The sequence below is a fragment of the Mobula birostris genome, chromosome 3 (genome assembly GCF_030028105.1).
Source record: "Mobula birostris isolate sMobBir1 chromosome 3, sMobBir1.hap1, whole genome shotgun sequence".
Classification (NCBI taxonomy): Eukaryota; Metazoa; Chordata; class Chondrichthyes; order Myliobatiformes; family Myliobatidae; genus Mobula; species Mobula birostris.
The window spans coordinates 189,026,522-189,048,126 of record NC_092372.1 but is presented as its reverse complement, the minus strand read 5'-3'; the positions used below and the strand labels follow the sequence as shown (position 1 = coordinate 189,048,126).

The 21,605-nt window shown below is 41.8% G+C and overlaps 1 protein-coding gene across 1 annotated transcript in view; it reads right to left on the bottom strand.

Moving 5' to 3' along the window:
* myo3a (myosin IIIA) overlaps positions 1-21,605 on the bottom strand; it is a 391,513-nt gene that overhangs the window by 259,928 nt on the left and 109,980 nt on the right. Inside the window, exon 7 of the mRNA XM_072254428.1 lies at positions 10,467-10,532. Coding sequence (XP_072110529.1) covers positions 10,467-10,532 — 66 coding nt within the window. The remainder of the gene's footprint in view (positions 1-10,466; positions 10,533-21,605) is intronic.

Below are 21,605 nucleotides of genomic sequence, written 5' to 3'. Positions count from 1 at the left end.
ACGGGGAACATTTCACTGGTAGAGGGAAGAATGAATTCAATTAAATACCAGCAAATTCTGGAAGTAAATATCACACCATTTGTAAAAAAGCTGAAGATGAAAAGAGGATGGCTTCTACAACAGGATAATGATCCTAAACACACCTCAAAATCCACAATGGACTACCTCAAGAGGCACAAGCTGAAGGTTTTGCCATGGCCTTCACAGTCCCCTGACCTAAACATCATTGAAAATCTGTGGATAGACCTCAAAAGAGCAGTGCATGCAAGACGGCCCAGGAATCTCACAGAACTAGAAGCCTTTTGCAAGGAAGAATGGGCGAAAATCTCCCAAACAAGAATTGAAAGACTCTCAACTGGCTACAGAAAGTGTTTACAAGCTGTGATACTTGCCAAAGGGGGTGTTACTAAGTACTGACCATGCAGGGTGCCCAAACTTTTGCTTCGGGCCCTTTTCCTTTTTTGTTATTTTGAAACTGTAAAATATGGAAATAAAAAAGTAATCTTGCTTAAAATATTAAAGAAATGTGTCACCTTTAACTTTATGCCTTTTGGAAATCAGGTCATCTTTTACTTGCTTAGCTATTCACAGTAACAGAAATTTTGACCGGGGTGCCCAAACTTCTGCATACCACTGTATCTGCAACTGATGTATATTCCATTGTATTGTTTGCCAATCTTTTACACTATTCAGAACACCACAGATTTTCTTTCTCTGCAAGCTTACTAACCCACCCATCTACATTTTCATCCAAGTAATTTATACACATCACAAACAGCAGAAATCCCAGTACAGATCCCAGTGCAACTCCACTCTGTTTCTGTCCTCTGATGCTGCCTGACCTACTGAGTATCCCTGTAATTTATTTTGTATAGATGCAAAATTGATCACTTATCCAAATTTATGTGTACGGGTTGTTCAGCTTCTTTTTTGTACAAAGTTTTCCCTGATTCTCTTATAGTGCTTTTTAGACTCATAGGGTTACGTTAGAGCAGAAGTCAGCCCAACTTGTCTATGTCAACCTAACTTATTCAGGTACCTACATTTTTTTTTATGTTCAGCGCTGGTTGTAATGAAACATTAGCTTGGACCTGGGAAAATTATTGTTATCAGATTTTTTATACTTGGGTTATTATAGAAAGCCCACAATATATAAATATTTAATTTATGTAAATTGGCAGAATAATGTCTTGGCCAGCTAAGTGAACTTTGGCCTGTTACAGTTACTTGGTGATCCAAAGCATGTTGCTTGGTTGAATTTCCCATCCTGTCAGGTGACACTTTGCATTAGAATTGTGCAGGGGCTATAAAAAGTCTATAAAATGCTGCAGGAAACTTGCACAGAGAAGAATGTGCCGACCTTAATATAGTCACATGCAATTTGAAGAGAGTCACAACAGTTCAGCCTGAGCTGAGATTCACTTCCAAAAGCAAAGAAATAACCTATTAAATTTAGACCAACTAGGTTAAAGGCTCATGCTGACTTACTCTTCCCTTGTCCTAATTTAATCTGAAAAATATTCCTGGAAGGGAACAAGCTCCACTACTGTTTCACAGATTTTCTTTGTAAATTAGTTATTTACTCAACTGCATCTGTTTTAGCTGCGAGATCCCAGATATGAAATGAACACAAGAGCAATACTGACTGAAGTGCATACATGGAGGAAAAGAATTGTGTTTGCACAGGCTGAATGTAATAACTTAATATACTTCATTTCATTTGAAGATAAAGTAAACGTTTGCAGAAAACTTAAATTTTGATTCAAAAATGAAATGGTCAATGTGTGGTCTTAACCAATAATACCTGGAATTGTGATTCTTAACTCCTACTGAGTGGCAGTATGCCTGTCTGAGCTTGGTGCATTGATGATGCAATATTAACAATGTACGTCTATATTAAATAGATCACATTAATGTTATATTCTCATTGTGATGCCTGTGCAATGACTGAAACTCTGTAAAAATGGGTATTGGATGTTTCAGGCTGGAGACTCGAGACTGTTCCAGTATACCGATATCTTAGGCATGACAGACGGACAGGTAAGAATGGAAGATGTGTTGCCTTTTGGATAAGGGAGGATGTAACAGCAGTGCTTGGAGTGGATATTCTTGACGGATCATTTAACAAGGCTGCTTGTGTAGAACATAGAAAGAAGTGGTCACCTTGGTAGAACTTGTAAATACCCCTTGTGACAATAACCAGTTGGAATTAAGGAGCAGAAGTGTTGAGAAATTGCATGTAGTTGTGAGAATAGTAGAGTGGTTCTAGTGGGAGATTTCAATTTTCCCAGCATTGACTGGGCCTCACAGAGTATAAAGGGCCTAGATGGGTTGGAATTTGTGTGGTGCGTCCTTGGTGGCTGAGTAACTGAGGTAGCAGTTGGGATGTACTTTGAGTAGAGTGACAACAATTCTAAAATAGGTTTGGAAAAAGATAGAACAGGTCCTAAGCTGGAGTAGGGTCAATACTGAGGGCATTAGACAAGATCTAGCTGGTGGTCAACTGGACGACTATTTAAAGGTAAAAGAACAGGTGGCAAGTGAGAGAATTTTAAAAGGCTCTTATAAGTCCAGGGGCAATGCATTCCTGTTGGGGTGAAGGGTAAACATACCTAGCTCAGGGAACCCTGGCTAAAATTGGATACCTAGGCCCTGTTAAGGGATAAAGCAGGAAGTGTTCATTATGTTTAGGTAGCAGATGTAAATAAATACCTGAATGAATATAGAATGTTTATGACTAGGCTTAAGGGAAAAGACAAGAGGTCAAAAGAAGGTAAGAGATACATTTGGTAGGCACGGTTAAAGATAATCCCGGGAGGTTCTTAAATTATATTAACAGTAAAAGGGTGACTAAGGAGAGAATATGCTCTCTTAAGGACTAGCCATCAGGTTTGCCTATTGATGGATCTGTAGGAGGTGGGCTAGATTTTTAACATCTATTTCTACTCAGTATTTACGAAGGAAAATAGCATGGATGCTAAAGAATTGAGGGTAATAAGTAATGAGGTTTTGGATCATTTGCATATTACAAGGAAGGAGGTATTTGCAGCATGAAGTGCATTAAGGTGGGCAAATGCCCAGGGCCTGACCAAATGCACCCCAGACCTTATGGGAAGTCAGAGAAGAAAACACAAAGGCCCTTGTAGAGATATTTGGTTTATTGTTCACCACTGGTGAAGTTCCAGAAAACTAGAAAGTGGAGAAAGTTGTTCACTTAGTCAAGAAGTGTAGGAGGACAGGTTAGGGAACTACAATCTGCTGAGCCTGACTTCAGTTCTAGAGAAGTTACTAGAGGGAAGACGGACAAGATCTACTATCGCTTGGATAGTCAAGGCCCAATATGGACTGGTTAGCACAATTTTGTGTGTGAGAAATCATGCCTGACAAATTTTTGGAGCTTTTCAAAGTGGTAACAAAGGGATAATGATGGATGTAATCTATATGGACTTCAGTGAGCCCTTTGATAGGGTCCCACATAGCAGTCTGATCTGGAAGGTTGACAAGAGATTCAAGGGGGATTAGTAATGTGGATTCAGAATTAGCTGGATGAAAGAAAGCAGAGGTTGATGGTTGATGGTCAATCCTCTGACCACAGCCCTATGATTAGTAGGGTCTTGCAGGGATCAATGATGGGACCTCTGTTATTCATTATTTACCTAAATAATATGGATATTAATCTACATGACATGATTAGCAAATTTGCTGATGATACTAAATTAGGAAGGCTTGTTGATAGTGAAGCAGATTGCAATGAATTGGAAAGAGATCGCAATCAGTTAGGGTGAAGGGTGGAGGAATGGCAATGGACTTCAACTTATCTAAGTGCGTGGTGATGCTCTATGGATAGTCAAACCAAGGTAGAACCTATACTGTGAATGTCAGGATGCTGATTAGTATTGTGGTACAGAGGGACCTGGTAATACAAGTGCACAAGTTTGTTGAACGTGACCATGCAAATAGACAGTAAAGAAGGTGTTTAACATTCTAGCCTTCACAGTCAGGGCGTCGAGCTTAGGCGTAGGGACATTATGTTGCAGTTATATATATCATTAGTGAGGTTGCACTGGGAGTATTATGTACAGTTTTGGTTACCCCTTTATAGGAATGATCATCAAGCTGAGAGGGTGACTGCTAATTTAATTAGTTTGGCACAAGATAATTAGCCAAAGAGCCTGTTGTTGTGCTGTTCTAAAAGATTCGTGTGGGTTTTGCCTGCACTAGAGGGCCTGGTTACAGGGAGAGTTTGGCCATGCTCAGCCTTTATTTCCTGGAATGCAGGAGAATGAGCGGTGACCTCATAGAAGTACATAAGATCATGAGGCGTACAGGGAAGGCAGGTGGCCATCATCTTTTCCGCAGGGTTGGAGATTCAAAAACTGAGGAACACACAAGCCAAGAGACCTGTGAGGTGATGACTTTGCGCAGAGGGTAGTAAATGTCTGGAATGAGCTGCCTGAGGAAGTGGTCAACGCAGGTGCAATTGCAACACTGAAGAGGTATTTGCATAGGTGTATTGAGTGGAAGGGCTTGAAGGGTTATGGGCTCAATGCAGGTAGCTATGCCTAGCAGGGAGGATGCTATGGTTGGCATGGACCAGTTCAAGTTTATTGTTATTCAACTGTATACATGTACACAGCTAAATGAAACTTCATTCCCCAGGGACCAAGGTATAAAACACCGTACATATATAACTTACAGAACATAAAATAATATTAACAGATGAAATATTCTGTAGATGAGAAGTTTATGTAAGTGCACATACAACATATAGTTAAATGTACAACAGTAAACAGCTACCGATGCAGTCATAAATAATATGTACTGGTTGGACCAGTTGAGCTGAAGGGCCTTCTTCTGCACTCTGTTACACTCTGACTCCACAACTATGATTGTAGATGATAGAATCTGGAGCAACAAATCATCTTAATGGGTTGAGAAGATGATGTGGGAATAAAGGGATTGTTGTTGTTTTGGGTCAAAACTTTGTGGCAGGAGATTTAAGGCTCATGGGCACTGGGTTAGATTTGGCTGTAAAATTACCCCCATCAACCTATTTAACTGAGGTAACAAGAGAAACTAGAGGAGGAGAGATAAGATGCTGCTTGACGTGCAGCGACTCTATCAATCAATATCTAATTGATTACTGCCAATACGGAAGGATTATTACCATCTCTTGTAAAGAAGCCAATAGATATTTGATCATAATTACCATCACACTGGCAGCTAAAAAAGCCCTGGCTCAATATTTCACAGGAGAGATATAAGAGAAATTACAAGATTTGAGGCAAAGGAGTTGGACAAAACGAGCTTTGCATTGAAGCCACTAAGTATGTTCAGCAACTAGAATGGAATTTTCCCGTAGAGATCAGCCTGCACTGAACGTGGGATTGCTAAAGAATGTCAAACTGAGTTCCCTCCACTTGTGAGCATCAGGAGACATTGCCACAGCTGTTTAATCCCAGTCAGGAGGTTGAGAAGGTCAGTGAACTTCATTAATGCTCAAACATTTTGAATCGCCTACTGATCTTTCTTTGCATTTTACTCAAGTGGACCTATTTAGTGGGAAATGAAGCAAAATATAGGAACATTAAAAATAAAGTAATTCAGAGTAGGAGCCCTTGAATCTGGTTTGCTATTTAATATGATTGTGGCTAATCATTCAGATTTTTTTACTCTTCTTTTCACCCTAAATCGCTTGATTTTGTTTAACCTTCATTACTATATCTATAGTAGGTCTTTATTGAATATATATGATAATTCGACCTCAAACTTCTGTAGTCAGGAATTCCACAGGTTTATCACATTTTAGGTGAAGAAATTCCTCATCGTCTCAGTTCTAAGTGGCCTACCAGTATCTTAAGCAATGAAACTGTAACTCCTTATTTTAGCCTTCCCCACTACCAAAATTATCTTTCTTCCATGAGTCCTGCTGAAGGATTTCGGCTCGAAATGTCAACTGTATTTTTATCCATAGATGCTGCCTGGCCTGCTGAGTTCCTCCAGCACTTTGTGTGTGTTGCTCGAATTTCTGACATCCGCAGATTTTCTCTTATTTGTTTTTTCTTCCATATAATCTCTTTAAGACTAAATTTTATAGGATTCATTAAGTCCCTTTCAACTTCTAAACGCTAGTAAATATCCCTTTTTATACATCACTGCATATGCAGGGCCTTTAGTATTATTAAGGATCCTAGCATCCCCTTTGACTTTCTACCATCAGGCAGAAGACAACGTTGCATAAAAACAGGAACGGTCAGGATGAGGAACAGTTTCTTACCCCAGGCCATTAGGCTTCTGAACTCCCTGCGGCATTGTATTTGAAGTGTCACTGTTAATCTGTTTCATACCATACAACATTTAACATGAAAGCACTTTAGTTTGTTATTTATGTGTGATTCATCTGTAGATTTTATCCTTGCCTTCATAAGTTCTCGTGTGTTATGTGTACTACTGTGTTTTACACCCTGGTTCAGAGAAACGTCTCATTTCTATATACATTACATGGTTATAAACATTATATACACATATATAGTTAAATGAAAATAAACATGACTTGATCACTCCTGTCATCCTAGGAATCAATCTGCTACTGATGATACTAATCGCCCAAGCTCCTCCTGAAGCTTCTTCCAGAAGGAAAGAAGAGTAAGAACTGGCTTTGGACATTAACACCAGTTTACAATGAGTGACATATAAACACACAAATATAATATGCAATTATCCTAAATTCATAGACACAAAAGAAATTTCTTAATATTGTGGAGTAACCAGTTGCTGGATAATTACAAAGAAAAATAGTAAAACAAAAACTAAGAATTGTATCTGATTTAAAACACAATATTTCACAAGTAACATGAAGGATCCAGTTTCATTAGTCACTCAGATTTTCACTTACCACACAACTTCACAGCTTTCAAATCAGGGCTGGCATAAAGATAGGTCAACGTTATTCTCAGATTCATAGTATTAACTAGTGATATGGATTGGAAGTTGGGCAGATAGAAGAACAAATTGACTTGCATTTATGTAGATCTTTAACAGCCTCGATGTTCAGAATGCTTGACTGTCAATTAAAGAATCTTGAATGTTGTCACTATTTAAAAACTATAAATAGTTTACAACTGGAGGGGTTTCAAAGAAGGTTCACAAAAATGATTCCTTCCAGGTGTAAGGGGTTTCTTCTTTGTTATGATAAAATTAAAATGGCTTCTTTGTTATGTTAATCTTTTATGTTACTGTGTATGTGAATTAAAATGGTTTCTATGTTATGTTAAATGCTGAGAAAGGCTCTAGCTAGCACTTTGCTTGGGTTATAACAGATAGCGGAGTACTATCAGCCAATGGGTGTCCACGTTATTCTTTCTTGGGGTGATATGCTGTCTCATATGGCTGGGAACCAGGGGCTTTTGGGGGGGGGCGGGGAGTTGGAGGAGAGACCGTGAGGACGACGGACGTGCAGGGAAAGCTCAGGTTGATCACTCCAGGTGGTTCCAAGCTGCGAGTCGAAGGGGTCAGAGTGGTCCCGAAGAGGTCCCCGAGCTCCAACGTGTGCACAAAGAAATTGAACTTTGATAAGTCTGGCGCCTTTTCCATTCCTTTTTTGTATTGAACTTCTATTAATCTCATAGACTTAGTAATATCTATAAAGTGTAATTGGTAAAACGTACATTGTGTGCTGGCTGATGATTGATGTTTGAAGCTGAATCAGGTGGTAGTTGTACAGCAACCGACATAACCAGGAGCAACGCTCACAACACGTTGGAGGAATTCAGCAGGTCAGGCAGCATCCGTGGAAAAGATCGGTCGATGTTTCGGGCTGGAACCCTTCGTCAGGACTGAAGAGGGAAGGGGCAGAAGGGCGAAGGGTTCCGGCCCAAAACGTCATCCGATCTTTTCCACGGATGCTGCCCGACCTGCTGAATTCCTCCAGTGTGTTGTGAGTGTTGCTTTGACCTCAGCATCTGCAGATTATTTTGTGTTTACGACATAACCAGGAGACAAGGTGGGCAGTGGACAGGGTTTCCCCTAGATAAATACGAGCCAATACAACTGAGCATTACACAGGTTTGAACGGCTTGTCATATGAAGAGTGTTTGATGGCTCTCGGTCTGTATTCACTAGAATTCAGAGGAATGAGGGGTGACCTGATTGAAACCTATTGAATGGTGAAAGACCTTGGAGAGGATGTGGAGAGGATGTTTCTTATGGTGGGAGAGTTAAGACCAGAAGACACAGCCTCAGAATAGGGGGGCATCCTTTTAGAAAGGAGATGAGGAGGAATTTCTTTCACCAACAAGTGGTGAATCTCTGGAATTTATTGGTATAGACAGCTCTGGAAGCCAAGTCTTTATGTATGTTTAAGGCAGAAGCTGAGAAGAAAAATGTATCAGTCATGATGAACTGGTGGAGCAGACTCAATGGGCCAAATGGCCTAATTCTGCTCCTATATCTTATGGTCTTGTTTGATCTTAATGTTTAAACATTTGTGATAGGGATAAAAATGATGAAAATAATCTTCTTAATTTTATCCTATTTCAACAGATGAACAAAAATAGATAATACTACATTTTTAAAAATGTCAGAGCAAAACACTCAGAACTATGGAGCATTGATCATTCACTCCTTCAGGTAGGCATTCTGTCAGTGCTATTAAACTGCAATGTTCGTCTATAGTTATGTCTTACTCATCACAACAGTTTTCAGTTATTGATTGCTTGCTGTGAACATTAGGAGCTGACGTATCTATGGAGATCTTCGTAAAAGAGTATTGTGCAAATATAGATTGATGATAGATTACAGATGCATACACTTAAAGTTTCCCTGCCTGAAGACATAGTATAACTGTGTTGTTCTTAACATGAAAAAAGCATTAAAAATAAATGAACTTTGAAGCAGTGAGAGCAGACTAACTCCAGGCTGTCATAATTTTTGACACAGTTGAAGCTGAAGTGGTATTTACCATTTTGTGTAATAAGTTAGATTAATTATTCAGCCTCAAGTGAGCAAATACCATAAGTAAAGGAGTACAATTTGTGGCATAAATCATGAGGAAAGAAGTTCCAGTATCTTACAGATAAAACAAAATTTTAATCTTAGTATTCAGCAATCTTCCTAGGGTGGTGATGAGACCTACAAAAAGTGTACAAATATTTTCTGAACACTGATTTGCACGCTTAGGTCTTACTTGGAGCAAAGGATGTTTTGTCACTAACTTGAGAGCACATCACCCTCTTATGTCACAGGGCATCATGTTGTCCAGCATCCTGCATGGATTATAACAATGTATTACTCACAACACGCTGGAGGAACTCAGCAGGTCGGGCAGCATCTGTGAAAATGATCAGTCAACATTTCGGGCCGGAACCCTTCATCAGGACTGAAGAGGGAAGGGGCAGAGACCCTATAAAGAAGGTCGGGGGAGGGTGGGAAGGAGAAGGCTGGTAGGTTCCAGGTGAAAAACCAGTAAGGGGAAAGATAAAGGGGTGGGGGAGGGGAAGCAGGGAGGGGATAGGCAGGAAAGGTGAAGAAAGAATAGGGGGAAGCATAATGGGTAGTAGAAGGAGGTGGAACCATGAGGGAGGTAGTAGGCAGCTGGGGGAGGGGGCAGAGTGAAACTGGGATAGGGGAAGGGAGGGGGAGGGAATTACCGGAAGTTGGAGAATTCAATGTTCATACCAAGGGGCTGGAGACTACCTAGACGGTATATGAGGTATTGCTCCTCCAACCTGAGTTTAGCTTCATCATGGCAGTAGAGGAGGCCATGTATGGACATATCTGAATCGGAGTGTGAAGCAGAGTTGAAGTGGGTGGCAACCAGGAGATCTTGTCTGTTGCGGCGGACGCAGCAAAGGTAATCGACGAAGTGGTTCCTCCTCTACTGGCCTCCTCTACTGCCATGATGAGGCTAAACTCAGGTTGGAGGAGCAACACCTCATATACCGTCTAGGTAGTCTCCAGCCCCTTGGTATGAACATAGAATTCTCCAACTTTCGGTAATTCCCTCCCCCTCCCTTCCCCTATCCCTATTTCACTCTGCCCCCTCCCCCAGCTGCCTATCACCTCCCTCATGGTTCCACCTACTTCTACTGCCCATTGTGTTTTCCCCTATTCCTTCTTTACCTTTCCTGCTTATCACCTCCCTGCTTCCCCTCCCCTACCCCTTTATCTTTCCCCTTAGCGGTTTTTCACCTGGAACCTACCAGCCTTCTCCTTCCCACCCTCCCCCCACCTTCTTTATAGGGCCTCTGCCCCCTCCCTCTACAGTCCTGATGAAGGGTTCCGGCCCGAAACGTTGACTGATCGTTTCCACGGATGCTGCCTGACATGCTGAGTTCTTCCAGCATGTTGTGAGTGTTGCTTTGACCCCAGCATCTGCAGATTATTTTGTGTATAACAATGTACTTCCTTTCCTATAATACATCCTTTTACATCTATACAGACTATTCAGAACTAATGACTGTACTCACTTAGCAATGAAATCATTGAAGGTTTCTGTCCATAGTTCTGGTTGGTGCAGTTTTGGAGGTGGACTTCTGAGGAAAGAAGCATAAATAATTTTTATAGTGCTTTGAAAGTAGATAAGTCAAGAATAATGCAATTATAAATAACATCTCTCAAATGATCATTGAAAAGTAATCAACCACAAAGCATGAATAACTTCGTTGCTAGTGAAATTATACTTCACTTTCTGTCATCTTCTACGTGCCACTCATATAGACATATAAGCCTTGGGATATACATTTACATAGAGTCAAAGATACCATTGCTCATGTGTGTCCTTAGAATGTGACTGCAGGTGATGGTCTGTGAACCTCCAATCAGATTTATCTGCAGATTAAATAGTTTGCTGCCAGTACCAATGAATTGTAAGGGGTTTCTTCTTTTATGTTACTGCTAAGGCTAATAAAATGGCTTCTTTGTTATGTTATAATAAAATGGCTTCTCTGTAATGCTAATTGCTGAGTTAACAGTAGCAGCTTGTTTGGATTATAATTACTGGTAACGAGAATTGTATTCATTTTCTAACCAATTGGGATAGATGTTATTCTTTCTTGTGTGTCTGTAAGCTATTGTTTTCGCATGCTTTGGAGGGAAGGCGTGATGAGGACAGAGAGAGGAGACACAATGCTGTAAACTGGATGACAGAACGGACCCTAAGCGGGAGTCCAAGGCCCAGGGTCTTCGGTGAGGAGAGGAGACGAGGACAGACTCGTGTGGAGCGTTTGGTCAACTACTGAGGGTGGTCCCATTCGAGGGTCAATGGAGTTCGAAGGACATCGACTGGAGGAAAAGGAGACCTGGTTCTGTAAGAGCTCCAACGAATTATTTGTGCACAGAACTGATAGAGTTACTGACTTGGTGCCTTAATTGTATTTGTTTCTACTAACCCATCACCAAGAAATACTTATAAGGTGTAATCATTTAATTGCATATGGTGTAATGTCTGTTATTTGGCATGGTGGGGTACATCACACAGCATCTAGACAAACTTGATCACCCAGTTTGGCGGGGCCGAAGGCTGCTCCCCCTAGACGAAAGCGAGCTGAGCGATCCTGAGGCTTACAAGGAGGCTACAGAATCTTATCCTAGAATTGCTTAATTGTAAACAGCACTGATAAGATTTTAACTATACATTAGGGGCTCCCAACGTTTTTATGCCATAGACCTCTACCATTAACCAAGGGGTCCATGGACTCCAGTTTGAGAACCCCTGCTATACATAGACTTTTGACATTGTAACATTAACTGTTCCATTTAGCACATATTTTAGATGGTGAATAAGTGTTAATCTTTGATTTATTACTACTGTCTGAAATACTTCAAATGGCCTGTTTGCTATTGCCTATTGAGGAAAAATCAGGTTCAATGTTGCCTGCATACTTCCATGGTTAAGTTTAGTTGTAGCCTGGAACATGCCTTTCATATAATTTTCACAATACCTTAACTGGCATTAAACAAACACAGTGTTTGTGGCCTTTATTTTGAGGAGAGGAAGAAGACAGAGGAGTATTGTCAATCATGAAGTCATTGTCTGCAAGTAGCTATAGAGTCAGAGTCATAGAAAAATACAGCACAGAAACCTGCTTTTCAACCAATCTTGTCCATGCTAAACCTTATCAGCTGCCTACTCCCATTGACCTGCACCCGGACCATAGCCCTCCATAACCCTCTCAAACCTCTCTTAAATGTAGAACTCGAGCATGCATGCTCCGGTTGAGCTGGCAGCTCATTCCACACTCTCACAACCCTCTGAGTGAAGAAGATACCCCTCATGTTCCCCTTAAGCATTTCAGCTTTCGCCCTTAACCCATGATCTCAAGTTGTAGTCCCACTCAACCTCAGTGGAAAAAGCCTGCTTGCATTTACCCTTTCTATACCCCTCATAATTTTGAATACCTCTATCAAATCTCTCTTCAGTCTTCTACGTTCCAAGGAATAAAGTCATAACCTATTCAATCTTTCTTTATAACTCAGGTCCTGTACTCCCAAATGCCTTTGCTCTGCCACACTCCTCATTGTGCAAACACTGTGTAAGACTTACCATGGTTGGTCCTACTGAAGTGCAACCCTTAACACTTTCTGCATTAAGTTGCATCTGCCACTTATGAGCCCATTTTTTTTAGCTGGTCCAGTTCCCGCTACAAGCTCTGATAGTCTTCCTCACTATCTACTAACCCCACAATGGAAAGGGCATCCACAAATTTTCTGATCCAATTCACCACATTATCATTCAGGTTGTTGATATAGATGAGAAACAACAATGAATCCAGCAGCAATCCCTGCGGCACTCCACTAATCATGGGAGTTTTGTCAGAGATGCAACCATCTACTACTACTCTCTGTTTCCCCCAGAAAACCAATGTCTAATCCAATCTACTTCATCTTGAATGCTGAGCAATTGAATCTTCCTGACCAACCTCCCATGAGGGACATTGTCAAATGCCTTGCTAAAGTCCATGGAGACAACACCCACTGCTTTGCCTTTATCAACTTTCCTGGTAAATTCCTTAAACAACTTTATAAGATTGGTTAGATATGACCTACCACATACAAAACCATGCTGAATATTGCTAATTCCTGTCTATCCTCATACTCCAAAATCTGGTCCCTTTGAATACTTTCCAATAACCTTCCCACTACTGATGTCAGGGTGACCAAAATATAATTTCCTGGTGTATTTTTAGAACCTTTCTTAAACAGCAAAAACGACATTAGCTATCCTCCAATTCTCTGCTACCTCACCTGTTGTTAACGATTAATTATCTCTGCTAGGGTCCCTGCACTTTCTATCTACACTTGCCTCCCACAGGATCTGAGGAGACCCCTTGTCAGGCCCTGGGGAATTACCCACTCTAATTTGCCTCAGGACAGCAGCACCACCTCCTCTGTAATCTATATAGGGTCGATGACCTTGCTGCTGCTTTGCCATGCTTCTGTAGACTCTGTATCCATCTCCCCAGTAAGTACAGATGCAAAAAATCCTTTTAAGATCTCCCCCATTGCTTTTGGCTCCATGCATAGATTACGAGTCTGATCTTCCAAGGAACCAATTTTGTCCCCTGCTATCCTTTTGCTATTCACATACCTGTAGAATCCCTTAGAATTCTCCTTCACCTTGTCTGCTAGGGAAACCTCATGCCTGTTTTTGAGCCCTCCTGATTTCCTTCTTAAGTGTTATCCTTATATTTCATAAGCTCTTCATTTGTTCCCACCTGCGTACACCTGCTATGCACCTTCTTTTTTTCCCTCACCCAGGCCCTCGATATTTTTTTGAAAACCAAGCTTCCCTAAACCTGTTATCTTTACCTTTTATTCTGACAGGCACATACAAGCTTTGTTTGGCCATCGTTCAAGTGGCAATCTGCTGCGAATCAATGCCTTATGTACTCAATCAGTGAATCTGAATGAGCTACGTCTTCTCACCCTCCTGATCATGGATTGGCTGATGCTCCTATAATTCCCAAGCAGTCTAATCATGTCAAGATTTCCATTGAACTGGGGTATTGAAATATTGTACTGATTATGAAATATAGAATAACAACCATTTGAAGTGGAGAGGAGTTCTGAAGATTAAGACTTTATGAACAGCAATAATTGCCTTAATAGATCAATAATTTTATAGAAGCCCTGAGCTGCACTTATGTTTTTACCTATGAGTGTTCCTAGTTGGGGGGCGGGGAATGTTACTGCGGATATTCTCCCTCTATCTATTAAATGCTCCCAATTTTGTGCATCTCAAATAGCCTCTGACAGCCAAGTCCAGCTCCTTCCCTTCACGTGTGGCATAGCTACTGAGCCCGCGAGAGCTGTTTCTACTGAAAAGAGATGGGGAAGAGGTGGATTACTGGTGCCTTAAACCAAGATGATTTGGGCAAATGGGGGTCGTCAGCTGTGGCTGGCATCTCATCTAAGAAAATGAGAGTGGAGGCAAATTAGAATGGATAAATCCACAGGGCCTGACGACATGTTCCTTGGACCCTGTGGGAGGCATGTGCAGAATTTGCAGGGCCCGAGCAGAGATATTTAATCGTCCTGAGCAACAGGTGAGGTACTAAAGGATTAGAGGATAGCTAATGTTGTTGTGCAGTTTAAGAAAACTCTAATCTCAATCCTGCACTGCTTTGCAGCTATACCCACCCATGGAGAAGACTTCTGGAGCAAACCCCAAGGAAAAGTACAGAGCCAGAGCCCCTAATGTTGTCCTACGTCGAGTTCAATGCTGATTGGCAACTCCTGCGACACCGCTGCTTCTAAACTATATTGACCTTTGCTGTTTCTTTGGATTCATCAGCTGCATGGGAGGGGGAGCATGCTGCATGGGCAACAGCTTGCCCTCCATATTGTACTGCCCTGGGATGTATTGACTTCCACTGCTAGTACACAACATCCATGGTCGGCCTTGACCAACGGAGGCCACAAATCACTTCTGAGAATTCTAAGTAGACGTCCTGGTACATTCTTACAGGGGTTTAAGATTAGATTAGCTTTATTAGTCATATATACATTAAAACATAGAGTAAAATGCATTGTTTTGTGTCAAATCAAATCAGTGAGAATTATGTGGGGCAAGTTTCACTCCGGACCCCAGTACAGCGGCGACAGTTGCGGGCTGCTAATCTTAAAATCTTACAACGATTGGAATGAGGATGAAGTTAAGCAAGAAATTGAGGGCATTGTAGATGAAAGGAAGGCACAAATCAACAAGGTATTTGGCTTCAGGAGCACTGTGCTGTGAAAAGATCATGATTATGGAAGAGGGAGGCCTTCAGACTAAAGAGTAAGTCATTGATCATAAAAGGAGGATGGCTATTCAGGTGTAAAGACAGATTTCAGTCATTCAGTCTGGGGGGGGGGGAGGCCATTCAGATTAGAGTGGGAAGTCAATTTATCTAAAGAGGGAGACACTTCAGTTTAGCAATGGCAATCCTTTGCACTACAGTGAAAGGATAGTCAGGCAAAAAGAGCGAGACTATTCAGACTAAAAGAGAAAGCTAAGAAGAACAAAATAAAATGGAAATACAGGAAATATTCAGCAGTTCAGACAACATCAATGGAAAGAAAAGCAGAGTTATAATGTTTAATTGAATTGACTTTATTTCTTACATCCTTCACATAGATGAGGAGTAAAAATCTTTATGTTACATCTCCATCTAAATGAATGGAGATCAAAGAGAGAAAAACAGGTCAGTTAAAGGCTGCAAGGAGGTATGTGGTGGGGGGGTCAGATGGTGGACAGGACAAAGGTTATCTTATCTGTGATAGGGAGAGGTTAGAGTTATCCAAGTGATGACACATGCATTTGGAGAGAAAACAGCTGGAGAACAGAGATAGAGGGAAAAAAAACAAAAGAAGAGACATTTTATAGCTCTGAGATAGAAGTCAGAACTGCTGCTAAAACTTAAAACAAAAAGGAGTCCGGTGGAAATGTCCAGCACAGCAAGTGGTGTCTGAAAAGAGACACAAACTGAATTAATGTTTCATGGATTATCACATAGAAGAACTGATCAGTTCTGGTACAAACACAAAAAAGTGAGGTATCAATAAATTGTATGATTTGATATTCGGTCTAGATGGCAGCAAATTGCCCATATGGAAAATGAAGTCCTATTCCTCAAGTTAGCATTGAGATTATCGGAAAAATCATAGGCCAAAAGTCAGAGTGGGTGTGGGATGCAGAATTAAAAAACTCACAGTTAGCCTTATGTACTGAAAGCAGGTGCTCTGAAAAGTGGTCTCATAGTCTGTGTGTGGTTTCTTGAGTGTAGAGGAGACTACATTGTGAACACAAGATTGGAAGAAGTGCAAGTCAATTACTGCCTCACCTGGAAGGACCCTTTGGGTCCACCGATGGTTGGAAAGGAAGAGGTAAAGGAATGAGTTTTACATTGTGTTCTTAGAATTAAGATTCTGGTATCTGCATAATGCTAATTTTTAATTCCAGCCAGGATGGTATTTTCAGACATAGGAGAAAATATCAGATTAAAATGGGAGGATGTGCTGTCTATTTTGTTTGCCAATCCAGAAGAACTTTTCAGCATTCAAATTTTTTTCTCAATGAACCTAGACTTCTTAGAATTATCATTCTAATTAAAGTCCACCAGCCATCTTTTATCCAAAGGAAAGTTTCCTGATGTCTGCACTAACTTTGTAGTCAATTGTTTTAAACCCATAGTCTATTGTCATTAAACAACAGGAATTCTGCAGATGCTGAAAATTCAAGCAACACACATAAAAGTTGCTGGTGAACGCAGCAGGCCAGGCAGCATCTCTAGGAAGAGGTGCAGTCGACGTTTCAGGCCGAGACCCTTCGTCAGGACTAACTTAAGGAAGAGTGAGTAAGAGATTTGAAAGTTGGAGGGGGAGGGGGAGATCCAAAATGATAGGAGAAGACAGGAGGGGGAGGGACAGAGCCAAGAGCTGGACAGGTGATAGGCAAAAGGGATACGAGAGGATCATGGGACAGGAGGTCCGGGAAGAAAGACAAGGGGGCGGGGGAGAACCCAGAGGATGGGCAAGGGGTGTATTCAGAGGGACAGAGGGAGAAAAAGGAGAGTGAGAGAAAGAATGTGTGTATAAAAATAAGTAACAGATGGGGTACGAGGGGGAGGTGGGGCATCAGCGGAAGTTAGAGAAGTCAATGTTCATGCCATCAGGTTGGAGGTTACCCAGACGGAATATAAGGTGTTGTTCCTCTAACCTGAGTGTGGCTTCATCTTTACAGTAGAGGAGGCCGTGAATAGAGATGTCAGAATGGGAATGGGATGTGGAATTAAAATGTGTGAATTAAAATGCAGATGTGACTCTCACAGCTATCTGGACTATTCCTCTTCTCACCCTGTCTCTTGCAAAAACGCCATCCCCTTCTCGCAATTCCTCCGTCTCTGCCGCATCTGTTCTCAGGATGAGGCTTTTCATTCTAGGACGAGGGAGATGTCTTCCTTTTTTAAAGAAAGGGCCTTCCCTTCCTCCACTATCAACTCTGCTCTTAAATGCATCTCCCCCATTTCACGTACATCTGCTCTCACTCCATCCTCCCGCCACCCCACTAGGAATAGGGTTCCCCTGGTCCTCACCTACCACCCCACCAGCCTCTGGGTCCAACATATTATTCTCCGTAACTTACGCCACCTCCAACGGGATCCCACCACTAAGCACATCTTTCCCTCCCCCCCCCCTCTGCATTCCGCAGGGATCGCTCCCTACGCAACTCCCTTGTCCATTCGTCCCCCCCATCCCTCCCCACTGATCTCCCTCCTGGCACTTATCCGTGTAAGCGGAACAAGTGCTACACATGCCCTTAGGCTTCCTCCCTTACCACCATTCAGGACCCCAAACAGTCCTTCCAGGTGAGGCAACACTTCACCTGTGAGTCGACTGGGGTGATATACCGCGTCCGGTGCTCCGGATGTGGCCTTTTATATATTGGCGAGACCCAACGCAGACTGGGAGACCACTTTGCTGAACATCTACGCTCTGTCCGCCAGAGAAAGCAGGATCTCCCAGTGGCCACACATTTTAATTCCACATCCCATTCCCATTCTGACATGTCTATCCACGGCCTCCTCTACTGTAAAGATGAATCCACACTCAGGTTGGAGGAACAACACCTTATATTCCGTCTGGGTAGCCTCCAACCGGATGGCATGAACATCGACTTCTCTAACTTCCGCTGATGCCCCACCTCCCCCTCGTACCCCATCTGTTACTTATTTTTATACACACATTCTTTCTCTCTCTCTCCTTTTTCTCCCTCTGTCCCTCTCAATATACCCCTTGCCCATCCTCTGGGTTCCCCCCGCCCCCATCTTTCTTCCCGGACCTCCTGTCCCATGATCCTCTCATATCCCTTTTGCCAATCACCTGTCCAGCTCTTGGCTCCATCCCTCCCCCTCCTGTCTTCTCCTATCATTTCGGATCTCCCCCTCCCCCTCCAACTTTCAAATCCCTTACTCACTCTTCCTTCAGTTAGTCCTGACGAAGGGTCTCGGCCTGAAACGTCGACTGCACCTCTTCCTACAGATGCTGCCTGGTCTATTGTCATTATATATTTTTTCAGATTTATTTTTCAATACTTTTTATAATCCTTTATTTTGATAATCTCTTTCATATCACCTATCAATATTTTTCTATTTTCACTGGTAACTCATTCCTTTCAGCTAGAAGACTGTCACTGTTTTTGAGCACGATGCAGTACACAAGCTGTGTTTTGACCATTGAAACAGAGGAACAGGGACACAGAATTAAGTCCTCCAGCCTTTTCTACAATTTAACTAACTCTGATCTACCGGCCTTAAGCCATAGTTCTTAAGTCTTTACCTAATGTGACAAGAATACACATAGATTAAGATGTAGCTGTCCTGTGCTGGCACCAGTGGGATCAGCAGTTGGTCTGCCACCTGTCTTCAGGAGAGAGAGAGATAAGGAAAACAATGGAGCAGCATTTAGAGATGTGTAATGAAGGGGAAGGAGAGCTGTCAAGATCGGCTCCCCCTTTGAACCCTGAACAGTTTGAAGTGATGGACAGGCGATACCCCAGCAGGGGGATAAAAAGGGACAGGTATGCTAAGGCAGGACACACACACGACACCCGAGGTAACGAGACCCTGGAAGCGGTGCGTCTCTCACAAGTCGGTGGGAAGTTCTTGGACGGCTGATCGCGGGATCAAGCCATAGACGCTTAGGGTGGAAAGGCACGATCGGCGGGAACCTGGTGTGTGTCCACCCTTGCCTGGGTGCTGGGTTCACCGCAGAGAAACGATTGTATCTGGAAACGGAGGGGTCACGGTCGGTGACCTCAGATGACATCACAAAGGACTCGCCCGAAAGCTGACTGCGAAGGTCTGTGTGGAAGCCTTGAATATTCATTCGTTTTGTTCTCTCTGTCCTTCCCCCCACTGTCCAGCGCCACGGCAGCGATTACTGGGAACTGAACTGAACTTTGCGTCACTTTGAAACTGGTCATTTACCCCTAGACAACGATAGAGCTTGATTGATCCTGTTATCTTAATTCTGTGTACATGTATGTTTATCATTGCTCAACTGTTGCATTCATTATCCTTTTGATTAGAGTACTGTGTTGCTTGTTTCTTTAATAAAACTTTCTTAGTTCTAGTAATCCAGACTCCAACTGAGTGATCCATTTCTGCTGGTTTGGCAACCCAGTTACGGGGTACGTAACACTAAACAAAAATCTATCTCAGTTTTGGAATCTTCAATTGTGCTAGCAATTCAGACTTGCAGCATCCTTTCTGACATTGCCCTTGAATGAATTAATACTGAACTCTTGTGAACTGTCCCAATTGTGATTTTTGTTCAAAGTTCAAAGTAAAATATATTACCAGAGAGTAAACATGTCACCACATACAACCCTAAGATTATTTTCCTGCTGCCATGCTTAGCAAAACTATAGAACAGTAAATTTGTTCCGTTACTTTGTCTATGCAGGGCAACATCCATTTAGCTTAGCTGATTATTGTTTTATTGAGTCTGTTCAGTACAGTGGTTACTAAAGACTTCTCTGTGTTGATTACATAACTGAGGGCCACATGACTCATGCTCTGTTACTCGGGATCAGAACCAGGTTTAATATCACCGGCAGAGTATGTCATGAACTTTGTTGTTTTGCAGCAGCGGCACATTGTAATACATAATAATGAAAAACTATAAGTTACAATAAGTAAATATAAAAAAGAAATTTGAATAAATAGTGCAAAAAGAGTGGACAAAGTACTGAGATAGTGTTCATTGATTCATTGGCCATTCTGAAATCTGATGGCAGAGACGAAGTAGCTTTTCCTGACACATTGAGTGTGTGTCTTCAGGCTCCTGTATTTCCTCCCCGGTGGTAGTAATGAAAAGAGGGCATGTCCTGGACGATGGGGGTCCTGAGTGAAGGATGCAGCATTTCTGAGGCATTGGCTGTTGAAGATGTCCTGGATGCTAGAGCTCATGATGGAGCTGTCAGAGTTTACAACTTCCTGCTGCTTTCTCTGATTGACTCCATACCAGATGGTGATGCAACCAGTCAGAATGCTCTCCACAGTACATCAATAGAAGTTTTCAAGAGTCTTTGGTGACATACCAATTCTCCTCAAATTCCGAATGAAATATAGCCACTGTCTTGCCTTCATTGTAATTTCATCAATATGTTAGGCCCAGGATAGATCCACAGCTGGGAACTTGAAACTGCTCACCCTTTCATCTTCTGATCCCTTGATGAGGACTGGTGTGTGGTTACCTTGATTTCCCCTTCCTGAAGTCCATAATCAATTCCTTGGTCTTTCTGACTTTGAAAGCAAGATTGTTGTTGCAACACCACTTAACCAGCTGATCTATTTTGCTCCTGTGTGCCGCCTCATCACCAAATTCTGTTAACAATAATTGTGTCACCAGTAAGCCTATAGATGGCATTTCAGCTGCACCTAACTGCACAATCATGGGTGTAGAGAGAGTAGAGCAGTGGGCTAAGCACGCATCCGTGAGCTGCATCAGTTTTGTTTATCAGTGAAGGTGAGATGTTACTTCCAACCCGCACAGATTGTAGTCACCCGGTGAGGAAGTCAAGAATCCAGTTGCGCAGGAAAGTATAGTGGCCCAGGTTTTGGAGCTTCTTGATTAGAACTAAGGCTATAATTGTGTTGAACGCTGAGCTTGGTTAAAGTGTATTAATTCATAATTCCACTGCAGAGTTTCTTGATAACCATCAGTTTAACAAATTATTCCCCCATCCTTGAGTTTGAAGTAGAAACTAAATTATATATGTGGATGCAACATTACAAGAAAAATAAGATCTGCTTTGTTTCAGTAAAGCAGTTCTCCTTGTACTTGTAGAATCATATGGTGATAATGTTAAAATTTAATATTTAGTCATCTGGAAAATTACAAATATTGTCAGCAGTAGTAGTAAAGATGTTAAAGTCCATCACTTATAACAATCTTATTGTAAAATTATTCAGATTGTGCTATCATGAAGGCAAAATCTGAAGAGAAGTTTGCCAATGTAATTAGTAGCACTTTTAATTTATTTTATTTGAAACTAGTTTATTCAATGCATTTTATGTATTTTAATAAAAATATCCTTTCCAAAGCTTTCTTCCACTTCTATG